The sequence below is a fragment of the Octopus sinensis genome, linkage group LG25 (assembly GCF_006345805.1).
Source record: "Octopus sinensis linkage group LG25, ASM634580v1, whole genome shotgun sequence".
NCBI lineage: Eukaryota > Metazoa > Mollusca > Cephalopoda > Octopoda > Octopodidae > Octopus > Octopus sinensis.
Window position 1 is genome coordinate 17,752,027 of NC_043021.1, and position 25,726 is coordinate 17,777,752.

A 25,726-nucleotide genomic window follows, 5' to 3' on the forward strand; every position below is an offset into this window, starting at 1 on the left:
ATCCAATATTTGCTGTGTGTATGTACCTATGTATGAACTTTCCTTTGGATTTATGTATCTACTGTTTCTCTCGCTTTCTCTCTCACTATCCATTTCTCTCTAACTCTCTCTCTTCCTTTCTGTCCTCCTCTCTCTCGCTTTGCCACTTTTTTGAAGTGTGACGCACACAACAGGTACATACAAAAACAAAAAGTTAGCATATTAATATTATTGATAATAATAATAATAATAATAATCCTTTCTAATTTCAGCGCAAGGCCAGCAGTTTGGGTTCACAAGGGTTAGCCAATCACATTGATCTCAGTACTTGACTGGTGCTTTAGTTTACTGACCCCCAGAGAGATAAGGAGCAAAGACATCCTTGACAGGGTTTAAGCTAAGAGTGTAAAAAAAGCCAGAAAGAGAAACTGCACAAGCACAAGACCAGTAGTTTTAAAGTGTGATGGTTAGTCATAAGTCAACCCCAGTACATAACTGGTACTTTATTTCATTAGCTCCAAATGGATGAAAGGCAAAGTCGACTTTGGTGGGATTTGATCTCAGAATGTAAAGAAATGGATCAGACACTGCAAGACTCTTACCCAATGCTCTGCTACATCTGAATAAATGTACTAAGACCCTAACAACACAGCTACAGACAATATGGTAACAATAATATTGTTATGTACAATAATATATAATAATATAACACTAACAAGCTGTCGATAAAGAACTACACAAAAGCAATATCTATACCGACACAGATCAATTATTGCTAAACAAAATCCAAATTAATCAATAATTTTAGAGAGGAAAAATAATTTGTTTTGAACAACTTTTCAATAAGTACTTTCCTCCTCCATCAATTTTGCCATTCATTCTTTTGGGAGTGAGATGAAAGAGAAAAAAAAACAGCACCATTTCAAGGTGAGAGTTGGTGGAATTGTTAGAGTATTGGATAGGATGTTGTGTGGAATATGTTCTGCTTAGGTACACTGTGTGTTCAAATCCTGCCCCGGCACTACAAAAAACACAGGCATTTCTGCCAAGAACTGCAGAGTTTCCTTAGTACAATCAGAAGATTGTATAAAATTATAGCTGTTGTTGCTATTTAGCCCCAGGTGATCCTGAGGCACCACCACAACACCAGTCTGTTCTACAGGACTAAGATCAAATCCTCCAGCACACCAACAGTTCCCTATGGCCCATAGTCCTTTACAGGCAGATCACAACAAAATATCCAGTGGTTCACATTAAAATCTGTGCTACATATTACACCTGTATTAAATATTTGCAGTCAAAAATTTGAGAATTTCATTTTCCATTACGTTACACTATTTGATGTTTAATTAAATTTATTCTATTTAGTTTCTAGTTATATTTCATAGATTTTTTTTATACTCCAATGAGCCATGAAAATATTCAGTACATCAAAGTGATCCACATGAAGAAACCAGTTTAGAATCCCTGCTATAACATAAAAAGTTGAATATAAACAACAACCAGTCGTTCTTAATCACCTCCTGACAAGGGCAATGATTAGGTAAGGAAATAGTCGAGAGGCAGGAGGGTGATTTCCATAACTAGCTTTACATAAAGTTTACCCATTTTTAGGTTCACAATCCACCCAACTTCTCCACCCTCTATTTGTAGGAAGGCGGCGAGCTGGCAGAAACGTTAGCACGCCGGGCGAAATGCGTAGCCGTATTTCGTCTGTCGTTACGTTCCGAGTTCAAATTCCGCCGAGGTCGACTTTGCCTTTCATCCTTTCGGGATCGATAAATTAAGTGCCAGTTACGCACTGGGGTCAATGTAATCGACTTGATCCCTTTGTCTGTCCTTGTTTGTCCCCTCTGTGTTTAGCCCCTTGTGGTTAGTGAATAAATATATTTGTAGGAAGGTCATGAGGGCAGGGTCCTCGAGCACATCCTCCATAGTGTCCCATCAAAAGCAACCATCTTTACACTTTCTGGCTGGATTCCCCAACACAACCAACTGAGACTATGGGTGTTATCCAACCATTTCGTTCCTAGTCTACCCCTAGGTCTCCTGTTAGTCGACTCAGCTTGAAGCGTCTTCGTTGCAACTCTTTCCTGTGGTATTCTAATCACGGGTCTGTAGTACTGGAGCTGTGATCCTTCACCTCAACAAAACTATCAATCCCTAATGATAGAATAACCCAGTACACACAAAGGGGAACAAAGTGCAAAATTAGGCTATTTTACAGCATTTTTAATAAGACAAGCCACGCTGCCATTTCCTGAGTCAACTAACTGAAGAAGATTTCAATAATACAAGCTATAAAAAAGAAGGTATAGTTGTTGTTGTTGTTTACCTGATACAGTTACAGGAAGCTTTAGAGGTTGGATCACCAAAATCCCAGATAAGCAACATATCCTCAGAAGTCAAATCAGGATTCCTAGAAGTAAAAGGAAGAAAACATGTTAAAGACAATAAACAAAAGAAAAAAAAAAGGGTTTCTATCAGAATTTCTAATTTGACTAATATCAATTCATTTAATCAATTATAATTCAATCAAGCTAATTAAGGGGATGATTGGCTGTTAAATTTTTTATCTGTTCATTTTTTTCTGTGCCGGTAGCACAAAAAAAAAAAAAAAAAAAAAAGCACCAACTGATCGTGGCCGATGCCAGACCCCTCTGGCACCTGTGCAGGTGGCACGTAAAAAGCACCCACTACACTCGCGGAGTGGTTGGCGTTAGGAAGGGCATCCAGCTGTAGAAACACTGCCAGATCAGACTGGAGCCTGGGGCAGCCCCTGGCTCCCCAGACCCCGGTCGAACCGTCCAACCCGTGCTAGCGCGGAAAACGGACGTTAAACGATGATGATGATGATTTTCTCTGCTAGCATGAATGCTATTGTTTCACAGCAGGATACCCTTCCTGTTGTTAACACTTTCAAAGATGTGTGGGATAGGAAGCCCCAAGTAAGGGATCTCCTATCCTACGCATTTTTGAAAGTGCAAAGCCAGTAGACAATTTGTTGATAAGGAAATAACATTGTCAGTTTGTAGGTCAGGAGGCGGGGCAAAGTGCATATGAAAACCTGCATACACACACGCACAATAGATTCTACACAATTTCCGTCTATCAAATTCACTCACAAAACATTTGTTGGCCCAGGACTACATTAGAGTACATTTGCCCAAGGTGTTGCACAGTGGGACTGAACCTGAAACCAAGTGGCTTCAAAATGAACTTCTTAACCACATAGCCGTACCTATCTTGCAAAACTGTTTATAGTTTTTTAGCACCAGGTCAGCCATTCTAGTCATGGTTTATTTTTTTTGTTTTGTTTTTTAACCAGGCAATATGTATCAAGGATTACATTATCCAATGTGTCCTTTCTTGTGATTTAAAAGATTTAGCTGCTCCTTCTAGCAGTCATGCAACAAACAACGTAGAGGTTCCCTGGATGACTTCTTTTAAATGTAAATGCAGATGGTGTAGAACAAATAAATTATGAGTGGAAGTGGCAAATTTTGATACAATTCACTTGTTAATTTGAAAATGCTAAGAAATAATGGTGAGAAATTAAAATTTGGTTCATTTCCATTACCTTTTGCTTATTCCTGCCATTGTTACACTGTCTTGAGCAACTTTCTCCAGTATTCTGAAAGCTACAGAGTCAGCAGTTTGGTCCAAGGGTCCTAAGCTGGGTTCTACAGGTCCCGTGGCATATGGTAATGATGGACACAGCTTGAGACCCCCACCTGGAGGCAGTTGAGGCTCCCCAGGGGACGTTGGTGGAGTCAGGGGACCATTTGGAATGACAGGATGTGGACATGATGGGCGCTGGATGGGTGGAACTGGTGCGGCAGCTAAAGTTGATGCTGGAACTGTTAAAGTAGGTTCTTCCTCACAAGTAAATATAAAAGCCGAGGGATAACGCATGTGTACTCCAGCTGGAATTGAAACCATGAAGCAAGGGTTACACAAGTGTACAATAAATACTGCAATACAAAGAACTTTATCAATACATTCAGTACAAGTTGTAAACAAACTATATATATATATATATATATATATATATATAGTTCAGAGGTACAAAAAAACAAAGACAGGTGAGGGAACAAGATGCAGGTATATTAGTTTGACACTCAGGAAGAATGAAAAAGTCTTTGACATTTTGAGCTGACAGTCTTTGACAGAAAGGGATGAGAGGACAAAATGGAATAGGGCGGTAGAGAACGAAAAAAATTGCCAGTCATTTCACATGATGAAATGACCAGAAGAAATACACATACACACACAAAACCTTTTTAAATAACTGTTAACTGTTTGCACACTTACCTGTCTGAGACAGGTAAATCTACCAACCAGGAATTAATAACAATGGATTATTGTATTATTCCTATAGAATATACGTAGTTGCAAAATTATCTACAGTCGCAAATTTCCATCAAAGATATCATCATAGCACTTTACAAAAATGGTCACACACACACACAAAAAAAAAAACTCTGCTAAGCAGTCACACACACACAGCTACTAAATTCAGTTTCGTAATTAAATGGTTTTCAAGAAATCATAAAAAGCTCATTAGGTTGATTCCAAACTTGGAATAAACTATTTCTGCTAGACATTTCAAACAGCTTCGATAAGTCAACCAATTTGCTTCCTTCCAGATAAAGCAGAGCCAATCATAAAATTGGTATCAATTTTGACAATATCAAGAGGTGGGACCAACTTTAACAAACTGAATAGAAGAATTAGTGAATAAAAGAAGGTTGTAGAAAATTACTTGGCTTAACGAAGATTTTAAGTGCCAAGCATTAGTAAAATGTGTCTGGAGAGGTAAGTTTATAGATTTTAGTGCATAATTAGTAGTGGAGTGTGTGCACATATATGTGTAAATATATAAATGTGTGTGTATGAGAGAGAGACGTGAGAGAGTGTGTTCAAACAGCGGGTTTAGTGAGTTTATCAAATGAGTTCAATAGAGGAAAATTGATCAATTAAGGAAAGATTACTGACAATGGCATCTATGAATCAATGAATGTAGTAATAAACTATTAGCTGCTGTTGTCCTTTTTTTTTACCACCCCCTTTTTTTTACCCTCAGTTAAACTGGCAACAAGATGACATTTTGAAATGCTGAACAAATAGTTTGAACTGAAAAATAAAACCAAAATTAGCATTCTTTTACCTCAACCTCTGAAAAACCACTACCATTTTCATTGTTATTAACTCGTGTCATACTACTGGAGACTCTGTCCCCTTCACTGGAGACTGTACCCCTCCTTTCAGAATTTCTCATGCTATTTATCAAAAGGTTTCTCAACTAACAACTCAAACAATCCTTATTTTCAAAGATATAAATGTCACAAAAATATGTCATAACACAAACCAGTAAACGCAGAGAGCCAATTTACAAACAACTGAGATAGTTCTCTTTAGAAGTCGTGGTCAACTAGATCTCCATCAGCTTTTACAACACTCTCCAAATTAAACATCATTACCATTATTAAATTAACAGGACTTAACTCATCTCTGATACCAATCAACCAGATACCACTCCTGGTCCAACAATACAAACTTAGTATTTTGAAGTGATTAAATTAAAGCCATCCATTAAATTCCATGTCAAATTTACGTTCCAAACACCAGCTTAATAAAGAAGTTATTCAACTAAATTCCTCATTATTTTCAAAATTAATTAAGGGTTAATGAAATATCTACTTCCATTGTAGACAGTTGTAACAACTAGATTCTACCAAAACATTGAGGCATCGATGACTATTTTAGTTTATATCACAAATAGAATAAACTGAATTAGTTGTAACATTGTTAAAACAATTAGCTTTTAGCCACCTAATCTACACTGAAATATGAACTAATCCATCTAATTCAATATTTCTTTCAATATTAAAATGTCTTTAAAATACAACCATATCAGTGCCATAATAGAGTAAAACATTCTTCAAAAAAGAAAAAGACTTTATTCAGAGTTTTCTCTTGCCAAGTCTTCAACCTTAGTCATCACAAGATATGTGCTATAGTACGATCATATTTTAACCTCACACCACTACTTCCTTCCCTCAATACCACTCCCCCCATCTCAGTTGAGATACCAGTTGTGGTATTTATATGACATCACCACTACTGGTGCCACATAAAAAGCACCCAGAACACACTGTAAAGTGGTTAGCATAAGGAAGGGCATCCATCTGTAGAAACCGTGCCGAAACCGACAGAGTTTGATACAGTCCTCTGGCTTGCCATCTCCTGTTGAACCATCCAATAGATACCAGCATGGGAAAGCCTGTGTTTAATCCTGTCTACTATAAACACAAGGCCCGGGGGGGGGGGGAGTTGATTACATTGACTCCAGTACACAACTGGTACTTAATTTATCGACCCTGAAAGGATGAAAGGCATAGTTGACTTCAGCAGAATTTGTACTCAGAACGTAGTGACAGGCGAAATACTGCTAAGCATTCCGTCCAGCTTGCCACCTTGGAAAACGCATGTTTAATGATGATGATGATGATGATGATGATGATGATGATGATGGTGGTGGTGGTGGTGGTAATGATGATGAGTAAGTAGCATGTGGTAAGGCTTAAAAACACTGACCAACACCACACAATAGATAAGAAACCCTGTATTTGCGGCATTCATCATTTGAGGTTTCCTAACACTATTGCATCAATGAAATCCATGGTTTATAACACATTGAACACTCTCTAATTTCTAAGAGTTCCCTTGTCTGTGAAAGTAGAACTGCATGTGGCTGTTGTAAACTGCAACCATTCTGCCCACCCACCCACCCGCCCCCTTACTATGACTGCTGATTGCCTGCAGTTGAGCCAACCCTTCCCCTTCCCTTAGATTGCCTCCAATTATTATTATTATTATCGTTATTATGCTAGCCTCACACTGTATTGACATGCCTAATAAACTCTCGACATACTTTCATTTATCAATTTAGATAACTTCTTTCTCAATCCCACTACTCACACACATTTCACACATTCTCTCTTCTCAAAGAAGATTTAACAAAGAAAGCAATGGCACAGAAAAATCAATCTTTTTTAGCCTCAAATGACACTTGGTAGGCTTAACCTAGAATCCTGAATCCAAAATTAGACACTTTCTTTTCTTCTTCATTTTCGTTGTTTCAATTTATAACATATTCGTCTTTTCAAAGCAGCACTTCAAGTAACATGACCCAAGCTAGGAAATGGAATACTACATGTTTCATCTATTCTGGACACTTCACAAATATTAAAATGACACAAAACATTAAAAAAATTTTTTCCCTACCCACCAACTAACCAGCTCTCATCATGAACTAACCAGAATAGGAAGTTATAAGAATTACAAACCAGTTCACTCAAACACATGAGGAAGCACTTAGGTATTATTGCAGCTAAGCTATAGTACAGTGTTGGGGTCCACAAAAGTTTTAGCTGCTTTTCAAAGGCTGTTAATCCCCTTTGATAAAGACATAAAAGCCAAAGTCGGTTGTTCTTTCATCTCTAAATCTCAAACTACAGATGACATGTGTGCAGAAGAAACAATGATTTCAGTGGACTAGACACAAAGCCAATCCTGTAAAAGGAATATGCTAAATCAATCACATTGACTCCAGTCTATACTGTCAATCCATCACATCAACTTTAGTATAAAATTAATATGATATAGTATTAATGTATAACCAATCGCACTGACTGTAGTATATAACAAATATAACATTTTATCGACCTAGGAGAAACCTATTGTCAGGAATTGTACTAAGAAGAACGAGATATTGAACTAAACATTATATGATGTTTTATAATGCTTGCAAAATGTTTATTTCATCCATCTTTACATTCCGACTTCAAATTCCATCAAGGTTGACTTAGACTTTCATCCTTTAGGGATTCATGAAATACCAGTTGAGCACAATGGTTGATGTAATTGACTAACCTCCAACCCCAAAATTTCAGGCTCCTTACTCATAAGAGAAAGGATATTATCCAGGGTCAACGACCAGTCAAATAATGTGGATTAATTTAATCAACTAACCCCTTCCCACAAAAACTGCTGCCCTCATGTATAAATTACAAATTATTATTATTGTTGTTGTTGTTGTTGTTATAGCAGTGTAGCAGAATCAATAGGGGTCCTAACCAGACTCAATGGATTCATCACTCTTAAGCTCAGATCTCACTCAAGTGAGTTTTGCTTTCCGTCCCTCCAGAGAAAGCAATGAGATCTGCTACAGTTATATCTTGCGACCTTTTCAATTAACTATATCTCATGCCAATCTGCAAGACATTGTTACTATTAAGGTGGCAAGCTGGCAGAAATGTTAGCATGCTATGCAAAATGCTCAGTGGTATTTCATCCATCTTTACATCCTGAGTTCATAATCGAGTACCAGTTATGTACTGGGGTTAATGTAATCGACTTACCCCCTTCCCTGAAATTGCTGGCCTTGTGCCAAAATTTGAAACCAATATTGTTGTTGTTGGTGTTGTTTTCCCCATCATTCTTTATGTAATCCTACATTGTATCTTCCAGTATTGTCTCCAATGTTTTTGTGTGGTTAATAAAGGAATTATTATTATTATTATTATTATTATTATTATTATTACTGGTTGAGCACTAGGGTCAATATAATTGACTAGCATCTAACCCCAAAATTTCAAACCTTGTGCCTTTAATAGAAAGGACTATAATTATTTTTATTAAAGTGGCAAGCTGGCAGAATTGTTGGCACACTGGGTAAAATGCTTGGCAGCATTTCATCCATCTTTATGTTCTGAGTTCAAATGCCACCAAGGTCAACTTTGCCTTTCATCCTTTCAGGAGTCGATAAAATAAGTACCAGCTGAGGATTGAGGTCAATTTAACTGACTTACCCCACCCGCCAAATTTGCTGGCCTTGGGCCAAAATTTGAAATTATCATCATCATCATCATCCACCCTGCCAACACTAAATTCCATGAAAATAACTTAGTTACAACTAACAAGAGGAATACCCTCAGCTTTGTTCCACATGAGTGGCTGATGAAATGTAAGGTGTCCAGCCATGCAAGGTACTCTTGCTAACCCATCTAATCCATGCCAACAGAACATGGTGGGTTTTGATGGTCCATGACCCACCACTTTGTAACACTGGTTACTAAACTACTAAAACAGAGAGAGAGAGAGAGAGAGAGAGTGGGATAAGAAAACAAACATGCTTAACCATTAGTAGACAGCAAAAACAGTTTCACAACTGACTAAATGTGAAGTAGTGCTGAATGTCCCTCCTTTTCTCTCTAACCAGTCATTAAACAATAGCACCTCACTCAACCTCCGGCTGGCTGCCATGCTTGAACTCTTAACAAACAACACATAGTAGCTACTTTAACTGGTTTGTTGTTTAAACCATGACAGGTTGAAAAGAAGAGGAAGAAGATAAAAGTGCATTAGCGGGAAATCTCCAGCACTGACAACAACAAGGCAGATAAAATCAATTGAATTTCATGGGAAATTCAGCCAATTAGACCAGAAGATAAAAACATACAGAACACACACACACAGAGGGCACCTAATTGGTCTCACTGGTTTCACACACACACACACAAAGAGGAATTAAACAGATTTTTTTCCTTTCTTCCTTTCTTAACCAAGTTCCTTAACACTTCACCAACTCACAGAATCAAAATCAACTCGTTTCACACAAAATTAGAGTAAAGTGCACACACACTGGCAAGTTTGCTTTCTGCTCTTCAGAGGGGAAGAATTAAAAAAAAAAACTATGGGTATTATAACTATTCATATCCCAGCTGTCACAAAGTACAGGGCTTTGTGCCAAGTCAAGAGAAACTAATAATTTAAATATCATCAATGTTTACATATTAAAAAAATGCTCCTGAGGGAGAGAGGGAGAGAGAGAGAAAGAGATAGATGTCATGCTTAGCAACCATGTTAGCAAATGGATAATGAAGAACAAATTTCACCAGACACAGGTAGTACAGATTTATCTATCTATCTATTTATCTATATATATATATATATATATATATATATATATATATATATATATATATATATATATATATATATATATATATATATATATATATATATAGTTATTTACACATACATACACACACACACACATACACTTAGTAGCTCTCCTTTAACAAGAAAAAGTAATTAGTTGGAAAACGTTGGTAGAATAGAATAACTTGACATCTATGCCTCACTGGTGATGATGAATGATGGTGATGGTGGTGGTGGTGCCAATGATGAGTGTTGTGTCACCATAGAGGCAGTAGGCAGGTAAGTGGAAGGGTGAGAAAGAGATAAGAGATAAGAGGGGAGCAAGAATAGGGAGCTGTGTGTGCATGTGAGAGGTGCTCCGCATGTGAATAAGTGTACGCAGGAGGGAGGGAGAGATAGATAGACAAGGAGAGAGACAAAGTGAGAAAGAGAGAGAGAGAGAGAGAGATTATTTTCTATATGACCCACTTTCATAGTGAATGCATTAAAGGCAGCAGTAATAGTAATATCCGCAACAATAACCTTTCTTCGTCACTGCCCAGTTTCGTGTGCCCGCGCAATTGTGTGCGAGTGAGAACGTGTGCTGTGCTGCGCTGTGCGCGTTTGTGTGTTTGTGTGTGTGTGTGCACGCACACGCATGTACTTGTTTACATATGCTTTTATATCCAAGTCTAACACACATATCCAAATAGCTATATGTAACACTGCCAATCATATTGATTACTGTGAGCTAGCTCAGCGACGACGGCGTCTGCAGCAGCAGCAGCAGCTGGAGGGCAGGCAGGCAGATGTTGGATGGATGGATGGATGGATGGATGGATGGACGGAGAGAGAGCAGGAGGGACAGATGGACGGAGAAGGAATGGACGAATAGAGTTGAAGGAGACGGAGGTGGTGGAGTGGAGACGGGCAAGCACCAGGACACGGGTGCATCCAATGATCTGGACGATGGTGGTGGTGGTGGTGGAGAGTATGAGTGTATCAGTTGTCGTTAGCAACTGGCACGATCTGGTAAAAGACACCAAAGAGAAAGAGGTGGGGGGGAGGAGGGAAAGAGAGAGAGAGAGAGAGAGGGAGAGACCAGACACACTTGTATTGAAAACAATACTAAACACACATCAGTTGATATGAGCTGCTTTAGAACATGAAATGGAAGGTAAATTTTAAGATTGATAACAACAACATGCAAACATTAATAGTTGTCTGCTGCTGAAGATACATACACACACACACACACGTGCACACGTGTGTGTGTGTGTGTGTTTGTGTGTAGGGGAGTAAAATCAAATAAAATATGCAAAAGAATATACGAAGTAGAGGATGAGGAGGAGGAAAAAGAGAAAGTGATGTGTACGAGACAGAGAAAAACAAATAAATAAACAAATGGAGAAATGATGGATTGAAAGATGTTGAAAAGAAGAAGGTGAAGAAGAAAGAGAAGAAGAAGAAAATGGAAAAGAATAAAAAGGAAAAGAAAAAGGAAAAGAAGAAAAAGGAAAAGAAGAAGAAGGAAAAGAAGAAGAAGAAGAAGGGCACTAATAAACAGAGGATGGAATTAGTGACAGAGAAATATTGGAATATTATCAGTGTGATGATAATCTGTGTTGCTATAGCGATTGAAACAGAGTGATCAACAAAAACCATCTCGAATATGATCATATTCCCACCTCTACACACACACACACACACACACAGGTCTTGCTATTAACTGATATGCTAACAATTATTTATTTTTTTTGTTGTTTTTGTTTCATTTATTCATTACTTACAGCATTTGTTAGCTTAGAGACCCATCCCCCTCCACCCGAGTCTTAAAAGTATACAACCATGTGAAATTTTACAAATGGCTTTTATATATCTAGGTGCATTTTTACCTGTGCTGACTGTTACAATAATTAAAACCCCCACTGTCGCCGCCGCCGCCACCACCACCACCACCACCACCACCACCACTAAAGCCGCCAGCAGCAGCACCCAGTGCCACTTGAAAGAGAGAGAGAGAAGAGAGAGAGAGAGAGAGAGAGAGAGAGAGAGGGAGAGGGAGGGAGAGGAGGACTAGCACTGCTACTTGTATTAGTCAGGGAGAGACCAAAAGTAAATACATGTTAGAACACAGCTTATTGATCTTTTATTCAGTTTACAAGTCGAGAGCAGACAAAATGCCAATTGAGGAAACTAATTGAAGATATTGTCGTCACGAGCATGTGCAGTAGCAATCTGTTAACGTAGCAGTTTAAAATAAGAGGATTTTAAGCAAGAAAATTATCCTAAATGCTTGAGGATAATATAAGCAATAATATAAGCAATAAGTACTTTTGTGTGGCAGATAATAACAAAAGGTACTGAAGGATTTAATTTCTTTCCTTAATATCCAATCTCCTATTGGCTAAATTTGTTCAATGAAATGATTTATTCACTGGCCCTGCCTACCACAGCCACACAGCACCAGTAGCTGCTGCTTTCTCCTATGACACATTATCAATAATAACATCACTGCAGCTATATTATTTTCAGTTTTATCATCATCATCACCACCGCCACCGTTCCTGCCCACATTCACTGTAACTGGGGAGAGAACTGAGAAAGGAGCATAACATTTGAGCAGCAAATTTAATCTTTTGCTTCAGCTAATCATATGACTTGAGAGGAAGGAGAGAGAGCAAACAAATTTATATGTTTAGTGATTAAATTGAATCACTGAATCAACAGATGCGAGATGACACAAACAACAATACCAACACCAACACCACCACCAAAACAGTTTGTTGTTATTTTTAAATACTGTAATTTTATGGAAGCACTCCGTCGGTTACGACGACGAGGGTTCCGGTTGATCCGAATCAACGGAACAGCCTGCTCGTGAAATTAACGTGTAAGTGGCTGAGCACTCCACAGACACGTGTACCCTTAACGTAGTTCTCGGGGATATTCAGCGTGACACAGAGAGTGACAAGGCCGGCCCTTTGAAATACAGGTACAACAGAAACAGGAAGTAAGAGTGAGAGAAAGTTGTGGTGAAAGAGTACAGCAGGGATCACCACCATCCCCTGCCGGAGCCTCGTGGGGCTTTAGGTGTTTTCGCTCAATAAACACTCACAACGCCCGGTCTGGGAATCGAAACCGCAATCCTATGACCGCGAGTCCGCTGCCCTAACCACTGGGCCATTGCGCCTCCACTAAATACTGTAATACTGGTTAATAAACACCAACAGTAACACTGAAGATTATAACTATAATTAATAACTAAATCTGAAAAATATTTTAAAATTTCAATAAAGCAACAATAATAATAATCCTTTCTACTATAGACACAAGACCTGAAATTTGGGGATGGGGTGTCAGTCGATTACATCGCCTCCAATGCTTGACTGGTACTTAATTTACTGGCTGTGAAAGGAGGATAGGCAAAAGTCGACCTCGGTGGAATTTGAACTCGAAATGTTAAGATGAACAAAATACCACTAAATATTTTGTCCATATGCTAATTGTTCAGTCAGCTGCTGCCTTAATAATAACGATGGTGATTTTAAATTCTGGCACAGGGCCAGCAACTATAGTACTTGGTGAGGATGAAAGGCAAGGTCTACCTTGGCAGAACAAAATCAGAAGAAATGCCACAAAGCATTTTCCCCAGTGAGGTAAATGACTCTGCCAGCTCACACCTTCAATAATAATAATAATAATAATAATAATAAGACCCTCTTATTGGAAATGGCAATATTAGTCAACATTATAAAGAATTTTAACTAATAAACAATAAAAATTGTTTAATATTTGATTATTATTTAACAAATAACATTTATTTAATGATGAGGTTGCAATAGCATAATTCCCCACTCACTTTAGGTAATTAATTTTCTACAATAGTGCCAATAAATTATTACATAGTCTTCTAATTTACTAGAACAAAATTATATTGTTTCTAAACAAGTTATTGTCCTGAAACAAGGTCAGTGGATCAACAAAATCACTACAGCATCAAACAAAGTGCACAGTGGCTTATTGGTTCCAATACTTTTATGCTGTGGGTTCAAATCAAATCCTGCCGAGGTTAACTCTGCTTTCCATTCTTCATACCATGTACTCGGGTTGAACTGACCCCTTTCCTTCCTTGAATACATGTTAGGAGCCTTTGTTCCTCCAAACAATTCCTTGCACACAACTGGATCAACGTATTTGTATAGCATTGATGCTGAGCTAATTTCTCCTTGCGACAAATATGTTAGAAAATACTTGAAACTCAAGAAATATTAATTAGAATAACAATGATTATGAAAATCCTAATTTGAAAATGTATGAATAATGAAAACAATTTTATTTCCAATTATTGTACTAATTGTTAATTTAGAAACTATTCTGATTCATAAAGTCTGACATTTTAAAATCATTAAACATCATATTTCATTTCTATTTTTACAAACTAATTATACCATTCATCAAATATGTGGACCCTTTTCTCTATTTCTCATCGATCCCTGATAAAATCCTTTTCAGTTAACTTTCTTGCAATTAAGTTTTCAGACCCAACCTTTTTTTATCTTTTACTTGTTTGTCATTAGACAGTGGCCACACTGGAGCACTGCCTTGAAGAACTTTTACTCAAATGAACTGACCACAGTATTTCCATTCTTTTCTTTTTTTTTAAGCCTATCGTCAAGCAGTGGAGGAAGACAAACACAGACGCAACACACAAATGACAGGCTTCTTTTAGTTTCTGTCTACCAAATCCACTCACACAACTTTGGTAAGCCCAAGGCTGTAGAAGGCCCTTGTCCAAGGTGCCATGAAGTGGGACTGAACCTGGAACCATGTGGTTGGGAAGTAAGCTCCTTACCACACCACCACACCTGTACCTAACTTTCTTTCCTTAAACTCATACAAGAAATATTACCTCCACCAATAACCTGTCCTTAACTTGAACCAATGAGAAAGCCTTAACATCAGCCAGTTTCAACCCTTTTTTTTTTTTTTTTTGATCCACGACACAAAGAAAAAGGCACTAAATGTGTTATGACACACAACCACCTTGCTTCATATTAAAACAAAAAAAAAACCAACAGGTATTGACAAAGTTTTAAAACAAAAGTGAGCAGGAGACACACTCACCCATACATCGCCCTTTTCCACAAAGAAATACTCATGCACCACTTTGGTGTAATGAAAGACACTCAAGCATTCTAAAAAATTCTTTGCAGTTTTTAGGTTACCTCAAAAGCTCATGACACACTTGAAGGCCGTGTGCCACAATTATAGCAGATGATGGTGATGATGATGATGCACTGTAAATGTGAATGGACTTGTACAAGAAGACAAGCTGCATCACTTTTCATTCTGAATTCAAATTTTGCCAAGATCAACTTTGTCCTTTCATCTTGAGAGGGTTGCTGACATAAAATAGTCATGCTGTACCAGCAGGATGGTGTGATCAACTATTCCTGACTCTTAAATTTGTGACCTTATACTTATGTTAGAAATCAATATTAATTAAAGTAATTCACTCTGAGAAAACTTGCTCCAGAAGTGTTGAAAATGTCTTAATTCTATTTCCAATGCTTAAAACAGAAAAATAGTCAAATCTAACTAAATTATATGTTCAATTCTTACACAAGGAAATGAAAAAAAGTAACATATACCAAATTACAGCCATGGCATTACTTGAAAATTATCTGAATAAGTTATTGGGAGTTAGGAGAGACAGGTATTGTGGAATACATTTGGTTAAATACCAGTTGTCAGGCATAATTTCGTCATTAGTGTTACTGTTTCTAGAAGGTTAGCTTCCAAATTCAGATTACGTTTGTCTTGTAGATTCACAATATAATGAGGAGAGAGAGAGAGATGTTATCTAACAGGTATTTTGATATAAACATATTTCTTTACTACCCACAAGGGGCTAAACACAGAGGGGACAAACAAGGACAGACAAACGGATTAAGTCGATTACATCAACCCCAGTGCGTAACTGGTACTTAATTTATCAACCCCGAAAGGATGAAAGGCAAAGTCGACCTCGGCGGAATTTGAACTCAGAACATAACAGCAGACGAAATACAGCTACGCATTTCGCCCGGCGTGCTAATGTTTCTGCCAGCTCGCCGCCTTTATTTTGATATAAACAACAAGGAGATGAACTTTAGACTATGCAAAGAGACATGTAAATCCTACTAGTCACAACGGTGAAGTTTGTAAGCAAATGAGGTTTAAAGCAATGTAAAGTAATGAATGGAACGAGTTGTTAACACGCCTAAACATAAATGCTTTGAGAAGAATTAAAGAACTAAAGAACGAGCAGGTTGGGATAAAGACTAGAAGAGAATAAAGGAAGAAAATCTTCAATGTAAAATGAGAAAGCCAGCTGTAAAGATTATGGAAATGAAAACTGAAAGAAGAAATCCACCCAAAAAAACCTTAAGTAAGCCACCGCAAGATAGAGCTTCCAACAAAACAAAGCATTAGGCTTGTTTATTTTTTTTTGGTCTTATCAATAAAAATATTTCTTAAATAAACAGGTAATGAAAAATGGCTTCTCAAAAGTTAATTATTCAAATTACTACAACTTGTTTTAGAAAACTGTTTCAATGTAACAACAATAAAGCTGGAAAGTAAATTTCAATAATATATAAAAAAAAAAAAAAAAAAAATTAAGATTGAGAAGAAGAAAGACAACAACAACAAGAACAAGAAGGATAGAAATTGCTAAAAGCTGTTCTGTTAATTAATAATGATATATTTATAACTAAACATTATTTCCACAAGTAAATTAAAGATTGTAGCTCTTTTAAGGAAGGGAAGTAGGGGGGGGGGTGAACATTGCTCAGAAAATAACACTGAAATTCCTTTCTTGTGTTTTTGTATTTAGAGCATATAGTCAGTATTATGTTCTGAGAAAACCAAAGTCAGTAGCACAGTTTCAATTTCTAGTGATAGCTGTTTCTTTTCACATATGGTGCTAGAAACATATGGTGCTATGTGGGCATATGAACCAGTTCTCTACTTAAAGGTTGAATAAGCCCACGGTTTCAAGGGTCAGCTCAGGAGAGGAAGAGATGAGCAGAGTAAATTGTAAATTGGCAGAAGACAAGAATATTTCTTCAGGATTTGGACTGAAATGCTGTCCAATCCAAATTTCTTGCTTTTTAACCCTTTAGTATTTAAACCGGCCATATCCGGCCAAAATAGTTAATCTGTTTTGTGTTCAAACTGACCAGATCCAGGCTCTCACACCTACCCTACAATGTTATTCTACATTAAGTAATTACACCATCAAGATCTTGAAGATATGAGATAATGCATGATTAATTCAAATCATTATGTTTGCTAAAATAATCTGAACACTAAAGGGTTAATCCTTTGTTGCCATATTTCAATTGAAATATATACATTACTGCATATAATCTGACAAGTTGTGGTGCACCTGAGCACTGTATACAATAATTTCATTATTATTATTATTATTATTATTATTATTATTATTATTTAAACTATGTTAACATTACAACCATACTCTTTCACCAAGTATCTTCTTTGCTGGGTTTTATTCCCTAAATAAAGAGACGATTACCAATGTATTTCTTTAATCCCCACGCATTACAAGAAAATATGTTCTTTATTGGAAAATGTCCAATATAACTGATAGCAAACCAGAGCAGAGGAAAACTGATAAAAGTCACAACAGACCACAATAAATGAGCTAATCCAGGAAAACTTTGATAAAAACAATTCCTCGTTAATAATATTTCAAATAAATTGTATGTTTGCAGGTTATCAAACAGGATTAGTCAGTGAAGTAAGAGTTCTAAGGAAGTAGTTGTCGTTGCTATCCACTTTTCCATGCTTGCATGAAAGTCAGAGAGAATTCATTGAGGTAGCTTTTCCACTGCTGGATGCCTTTCCAGTTGCCGACCCTTACTTGTTTCCAACCAAGGTAATACTTCTCCATAGCTGCGGAGTGGTTGCTGTTAGGAAGGGCGTCCAGTCGTAAAACCCATGCCAAAACAGACACAGAAGTATGGTGCAGTCTTCTACCCGGCCAGCTCCTGTCAAACTGTCCAGCCCATGCCAGCATGGAAGGAGGGCATTAAATAATAACAACAACAACAATGATGATGATGATGATGATGAAGAAGAAAGAATACTGCTTGTGTGATGGTGTTGCTGATTTACAGCTATCATGCAATATCAAAGCAAAGAGAAACGAACATGCGCACACACAAATTGGCCTTTTTCAGTTTCCATTTACCAAATCCACTCACAAGGCTTTAGTCAGCCTGAGGCTGTAGAGAAACACACTTGCTTAACCCTTTCGTTACTATATTTATTTTGAGATGCTCTGTGTTTCTTCCAGTTATTTTGAATATAACAAAGAATTTAGTAAAATAATATCGTTATCATTGAACTAGTGTTAAGAACATAAATTGTGACTAAGATTTGGTGGAAGATTTGAATTCAAAACTAATGAAAACAAGACATTTATACTCAAGAGCCAGAGCCGGTTTCAGCCGGTTTGGTAACGAAAGGGTTAAAGGGGACCTGAAATCAAGTGGTTTGGCAGCAAACTCCTTAACCACCCAGCCATGGCTCTTCTGCCTCTTGTGCTAAACACTTCTCAGTAGCAGCAGCAGCAAAAACAACAACAGTTCAAATGATATCACATCTTACCTATTAGCACTCTAACTACACAGAGTACCTTAATTCCACTCCCATTATAGTATTGCACCTATAGTATTATAGTATTGTACCTCCAACTGAGGTACCTTCATTACATTCTCATTATGCTAGATATTGAACCAATTATAATTTCAACTGAGGTACCTTGATTGCATTCTTATCATAATGTTTACACATCTTACCTATTATCACTTCAACCACACTGGGTAGTTTGTTTGCATTCTCGTTATATGCATCTTTGGCATCTAGTACTTCCCCAGGGTAGTATCGACTCCATTCATCCAAAACGGACCGAGAAGCCTGGTCTGTATCCCGGTAGGTATTGCCAGTCAGAGTACCACACAGACCATATGGAGCAAGAATTACTACAACAAAGGGAAACAAGAAAACATCGGATGAAATTTCAATCAGGAAATGCTGTTTACAAGATGGGAACTTTTTTTTTTTTACTGGGAGAGGGGAAAATAAACAAGATTTTTTTTTTTTTTTTTTTGAAAAAAAAAATGTGATTTTACCTTGTAGAGGAGAAGTGCTTTCTTGCACAAGGGTAAGATGTTGGGGAGTTAGCCTCCATACTGGAGGGTGTTGTTTAATCTCTATACTGGCACACACACTACTTTCTCCATGAAGGAAAAAATGGAAGCAGAATGATAAATGGGAACTGGAGAAGAAGAAAACAAAACAAGATTAGAGTTTGTTTTTAAAACCTTTTCTTTTATTTATTTACCGACATCTTCAGACAGAGACACAAGAAATGACAAAGATAACTCTTACGGATATCACAAAGAACTCTGATTACTCAAGGGATATTGCATTTTATAGAATAGAAATTTACATTGATACATTAAATCAATAAGTGATTTAATTTAAATAACTTGAAACAAAAACAAACAAAAAAAAAAAAAAAAAAAGCTACGATATTGAAAACATAAACTGCTCTACAGGTTTGCTGTCTTTGATTGATGCCATAAATAGATTTTCATTTGAATGTAATTATTAATTAATTGATAAAATAGGACATGAGAGATAAACACAAGTAGATATTTACCTCCTGTCTGAAGGAGAATTTTGGTCATAGGGCTGCACAAACCACTTTCCAAGCCGTATGAAGTTTTTTGTGAGTAGACATCTGCAGAAAGAAAACAACAACATATTAATTAGAAGTAAATTAACAACAACAATAACAACAACAAACAGAAAATACATCATCAATTTCTATTGCAGAACAGCTAAATCAATACCAATACAATTGAGAATATCAAAATAGGAAAACACTTGTAAAGTTGTTTGTCTCGCTCCTTTCTATTAAGCACATAGCCAACAAGGGAGCATCGAATTGAGTCAATCAAGGGAGAAACCAACAAGAGAGTGTCTGTAGAAACTGATGAGGATGATTTTGTGTGAGCCAATGAGGATAAGATCTGTGTCAATCAATGAAGGTGTAACCAGCTGAGCCATTTGTGGGACTGGCTGTGCAATCATTTGACCTGATGAAAATACCAGCCAAATCTTATTCACAGCACACCCCCAATGTCATCGTCATCATTTAATGTCCACTTTCCATGCTGGCATGGGCTGAACAGTTTGACTGAAAACTGACGGGGAGGGGGGTTGCACCAAATCCCGATCTGATTTGGCATGGTTCCTATGGCTGGATGCCCTTCCTAACGCCAACCACTCCAAGAGCGTAGTCGGTGTTTTTTTACATGCCAATGACCTGACACTGGCATCAGCCACGACTACAGTCTCAATTGGCTTGGCAGGTCTACACAAAGCACAGTATATCGCCAAAGGTCTTGGTCACCTGTCACTGCCTCCATGAGGCCGAGCACTCGAACTGTTGAAATATATAGTTGAAATTTACAGAAAGACAAAAGACGAAGACAGGTGTATAAGTTTGGCGCTCAGGAAAGAAAGTCTTTTATGTTTCGAGCCTACGCTCATCAACAGAAAGGAATACAAGGAAATAAACAGAGACAGAAGAATATATATATATATATATATATATATATATATATATGTATATATCGAGAGAGAGAGGGGGGGGGAGTAAAGTGTGTGTGTATGTATGTATGTATTGGAGAGTCAATGAGCTACAGGCCACCCCTACCTACAGGCCATTCATTTATAGGCAGAAAGTGTAAGAAATAAAGCCAGTCCAGCCCTTTAGCATTTAAACCAGCCATATCTGGCCCGAATATTCTACTTGTTTTATGCTCAAAGTGGTTTCTCACACCTCCCCTACAATGTCATTACAAAACTAGAGAATCACATCATTGAAATTCCAAAGCTACAAGATGGTGCAATATTAATTCAAAACGATGTGAGTAAATAAACATTGGATTTGATAAAGTAATCCGAATGCTAAAGGGTTAAGAGTAAAAAAAATGGTTTGACTATGAATCGACGTGCACTGCTGTTGGGCGGTGTGCATACATGCATACATTTCTGTTATTCATGCATTTAGTAGACAACAGCCTTGTCTAGGACCAAATCCCTTGCTCCCAGGCTATTCCAATGGTGAGAGGGACAAAAGAATATCTGTGCTACCTAGACAGAATAAATACCAGGAAGCATTTTAGTTTGAATGCACCAGTTTATTAGTTTCCTTTCTCATCTTTACAGCCATCTGTTTGTTGGTAGTAGATTGAATATCAAATAATATATTTTTAAGTTGTTAGATTTCATTTGGTTATTTTGTTTTGCTTCATCGGCAAGGAAACGCTCAAGCAAGAAAAACCAAACAAAGGAACATTATTAAAACATAATTATAATGGAAACTGGCTGAGACTGTGTGAAGCAATAACTGCAGTTTGTTATGAACAATATGAATAGGCAGTGAGATAATCAAAGAAACACAAGCATTACCAAGAGTTCAGCAGTCACTCCAAGAAACCAAAATGCAACTTCAAATTGCTTTGGAAAGCTGCATGTATGTTTGTGGGAATGTGTATGTACACAGATGCATGTGAACAAATGTATAGCTCAGATATATCTACACACAACTGTGCTCACAATTGCTATGTTGCTGTTGTTGTTGTTAACATTACTGACAATGCTTGTCTCTCTCTCTCTCTCTCTCCTCTGTGGATTGTAAAACATTGATGCAATGTGATGAAGGCATTTTGCTAGCGTTATAGGTATTTCCAATCATCGCCTGCAGTTTCCACTGAACGATGAAAGGAAAAGCGAAGCAGGTGCAACTAGGATGCATTGAAAATAAAAATGGAAAATTTAAATTTCAGCAAAGAAAGATGGGGGGGGAAAAGGGGGCAGGTGGGAGTGTGTTAAGTTTAGTTTGAAATCATAGAAACATAATCAAGTGTGCTTTGTTGCTTTACCACATTCTAAGAGCAAAGGATTATTTAATTAGCACCTCAAAAAAAAAAAAAAAGAAAACGGTAGAATATGGCTGGCTACTTATTTAGTAACAAAGATTGCAGTTCAAAGACTCGCATAGATGTAGCAGCTGAAAACTAACAAGGGCATGCATGCATTTGTGAAAGCCAGCCAACTTGCCACCACCACCCACCACCACCAGACCCACTTACATCACAGCCCTACCACCACCACCACCACCACCACCACCACTACCACCGCCACCACCATTGCCGCCATCATCAACCTATTTCTTTACACAATTATTTGAAGTGCTCTGCTTTATGATCTTACTCCTCTCACGCCTTGGCATCCCTAGTTATTGGAATGCTGTGTTAGAAGGGAAATAACTTTATATTGCATGACCTCAGTACGCCAATGATAAGCTCCTCTCTCAGATAAATGAGTTAAGCAGAATTAAATTGAAAGAAATGACCTGTCACAAGAGAGAGCGAGCAAGAGCGAAAGAGAGAGAGAGAGCAAGAGCGAGAGAGAGCAAGAGCGAGAAAGAGAGAGAGTGAGAGAGAGAGAGAGAGAGAGAGGAGGGGTGGCAGTAATAATCAGTGCAAGGAGTGACATGTATTGAAGTATTTTCAAATGTAAACTAGGAAATGCAAAAGTTATTCAGCATAAAAGAATTTCATTATATTATTCAGATTTCAAAGTCAAACGTCGACAGCAATATGTGTATAGATTACATACAACAAATAGCTAAATCTATGCTTTTACACCTCACTTTTAACATTTATTTCAAACTACCACATGGATGAATAATCACAATTTTCTTTCTTTTTTTTTTTTTAACCTTCAGTAGGTTTTATAGGAAAATTTCTTTTAAAGTCAAATTTGGAATGGTTTGTATCATTGCCAGTCTTTAACAAGTGACAAATAAACCGACAGATATTAAACCTGCTGGAAATAGCAGCTAAATCTCCTTCAAATCATAAGGTACATAACAGACATGTTGGATGATTTTTACAATAACTATGTCTCAATGAAATAAAAAAATTTAAAAAAACTGGGATGTTCATAGCTGGAACGTCTTTGATCATAGAAGGATAGCCCCAGGACAGAGCTGTCAATAAATATCAATTTAATAAATTAATGCTGTAGAAGTCAATTTTTAGCCAGCAATCTGTTTCACATCGTTAATATCACAATTTGTTTCCCCTTTTTCCCAACAAATCATCATCATCATCATTCACTTCAGCAGTGCTTCTCAACCAGGGTCCACATGTTCCTTGGGGGTCAATATAAGATCTTTTTTTTTTTTAATTATGCGCAATAAATTGGTTATAATTCTACACATTTCTTTTATACAATTCCTAATAATATTTAATCATAAAAATAATAACAGAGATTTTTTAGTCACTGAATGGACTATGAGGGTCCATCCATGTAAAATAATAATCAATGGGGCCCGTAACTTAAAAAAAAAAAAATGGTTGAGAACCACTGCCCTACAGTAACAAGAAAAGGTTACAGCAACAAATAGGACAGCAGCTAATAAAAGAGCCCCTGTGAGGGCCTGAGATATTATTTATTCTGTTCAGGTAGCACAGGTATTCTTTTGTCCCTCTCACTATTGGAATAGTGGGAACAAGGGATTTGGTCCTAGACAAGGCTGTTGTCTACTAAATGCATGAATAACAAAAATGCATGCATGCATGCACACCGCCCAACAGCAGTGCAAGGTGATTCATAGTCAAACCTTTTTTTCTTTTACTCTTAACCCTTTAGCATTTAGATTACTAACCCTAACCCTAATGCCTCAATAAAGCCAAGGATGGGCACAGCTAGAAGATTGCCTTTGATCACAGGCCGTCAGCTGAGTTAGAGCCGATCAGTGGCTTAACAATAACAACAACAGTTATAAAGTTTAATCATTATATAACAGCGATAGTATTACTAGTGGAATTAAATCATTTAGTTATCATTAAAGACAATTTTACTACAATTTTACTGCAAATTAAGCACCGTCACACCAAAAAAATGTTTCAAAGAAATATGTGTAATCGTTCTAAAACATTTTTTTTTAAATCACTTCTTTCACATAATATTATAATTAAGGATTACTTGACATTAGAAACATTAGAAACTAATTGTCTTAACAATCTGTTGATTTCATTAAAATATACAACATTGAGAAATTTAAGTCTCACATTACGTTTTGAACCTTACTGTTCATAATTTGTTAATTTAAGCCTTTGAAATTAATTGCATTTATTATGATTGTCGCTTCTTATGGTTAATAAGGAAATCATTATCGTTAAATGCTACGGAGGCATTCAGATTACTCTGTCAAACAATGTTTATTTATTCAAACTGATTTGAATTAATCATACTTTATCTCATAGCTTTGATCACATTGTACGGCAGGTGTGAAAGGTCAAATATCACCAGTTTGAACATAGGACATATAGAATGTTTTGCCAACATCACTGGTTTAAATGCTGAAGAGTTAATTACATTTTAAAAAAAAAACTGATTTAAATGCTAAATCATATAATACGCTAGCTTTCCAGATTTCAGTCAAACCGTCCAACCCATGCCAGCATGGAAAAACGAACGTTAGACGATGATGATGATGGGAGGGCAGCTTTTTTTCTGTTTTTTGTTTGTGGTTTTTTTTACCAACAAATGATACTTAAGACATGGTAAGCACCAACTTGAGACAGGCCCACAAATGTGAAAGGGAAGCACTTGTCTATCATTTGCGTTTCCACCTCTCTATCTTCCCCTCATTTAACTCTTCAGCATTTAAACCCCAACCATATCTGGACCAAATATTCTACCTGTTTTATGTTCAAACCGATCAGATCCAGTTTCTCACACCTACCCTACATGCCATTCTAAAAAAGATAAATAACCACAGTGTACTAATGCCAGACTAATTCAAAACAATGTGAATAAATAAGCATTGCATTTGACAGAGTAATCTGAATGCTGAAGGGTTAAACATTGGGTTTTCTATTGTACTTCAGGTCAAAATTGTATTTCAGTCATTATAAAGAAACACAGGCACAAGCCCTAAAATTTGATAGTGGAGTCTCAGGGTGGGGAATATTCAGTTAAATTAATCGCAGTACTTGACTGATATTTTATGAATCCTGGAAGGATGAAATGTTGACAAACAGCAAAATTTGGGCTCAGAACATAAAGAGCATTTTGTCCCCTACCTAAAATGGTGGTGGCAGTGGTAGAAGTAGTAGCAGGTGATGGGTGGTGGTAGCTTCAAATTTTGGCATAAGACTAGCAATTTTGTAGAGAGGGGGTTAGTTGATAACATTCATCCCAGTGTTGTTTCATCAACCCCAAAAAAGATGAAAGGCAAAGATGACCATGGCAGAATCTGAGTGTTAAGTGCCGGAAGAAATGCCACCAAGCATTTTGTCCCACACACACAATCAATTCTACCACCCAGCCATCATCATAATGATAATAATGGTGTCGATTTTTTTTAGTACAAGGCCAGTAATTTCGGGGGGGGGGGGTCAATTACACCCCCACCCCTGCTCCACTGGTATTTATTTTATCAATCCCAAAAACGGATGAAAGGCCAAGTCAGCCTCCGTAACATTTAACGATAATGATTTCCTTATTAACCAAAAGAACTGACAATAATAATAATAAATGCAATTAATTTCAAATAAGAGATAATGGATATTTTGCGATAGTCTTTTATGGTCAATGT

The 25,726-nt window shown here is 37.1% G+C and overlaps 1 protein-coding gene across 6 annotated transcripts in view; it reads right to left on the reverse strand.

Moving 5' to 3' along the window:
* LOC115224396 (mediator of RNA polymerase II transcription subunit 13-like) overlaps positions 1-25,726 on the reverse strand; it is a 212,252-nt gene that overhangs the window by 74,633 nt on the left and 111,893 nt on the right. For all 6 annotated transcript variants that reach the window (XM_036513190.1, XM_036513189.1, XM_029795291.2 and 3 more), the window contains 5 exons: positions 19,703-19,783; positions 19,170-19,315; positions 18,837-19,019; positions 3,560-3,905; positions 2,315-2,398 (listed from right to left, as the gene is read on the reverse strand). In XM_036513190.1, the coding sequence (XP_036369083.1) occupies positions 2,315-2,398; positions 3,560-3,905; positions 18,837-19,019; positions 19,170-19,315; positions 19,703-19,783 (840 nt within the window). The remainder of the gene's footprint in view (positions 1-2,314; positions 2,399-3,559; positions 3,906-18,836; positions 19,020-19,169; positions 19,316-19,702; positions 19,784-25,726) is intronic.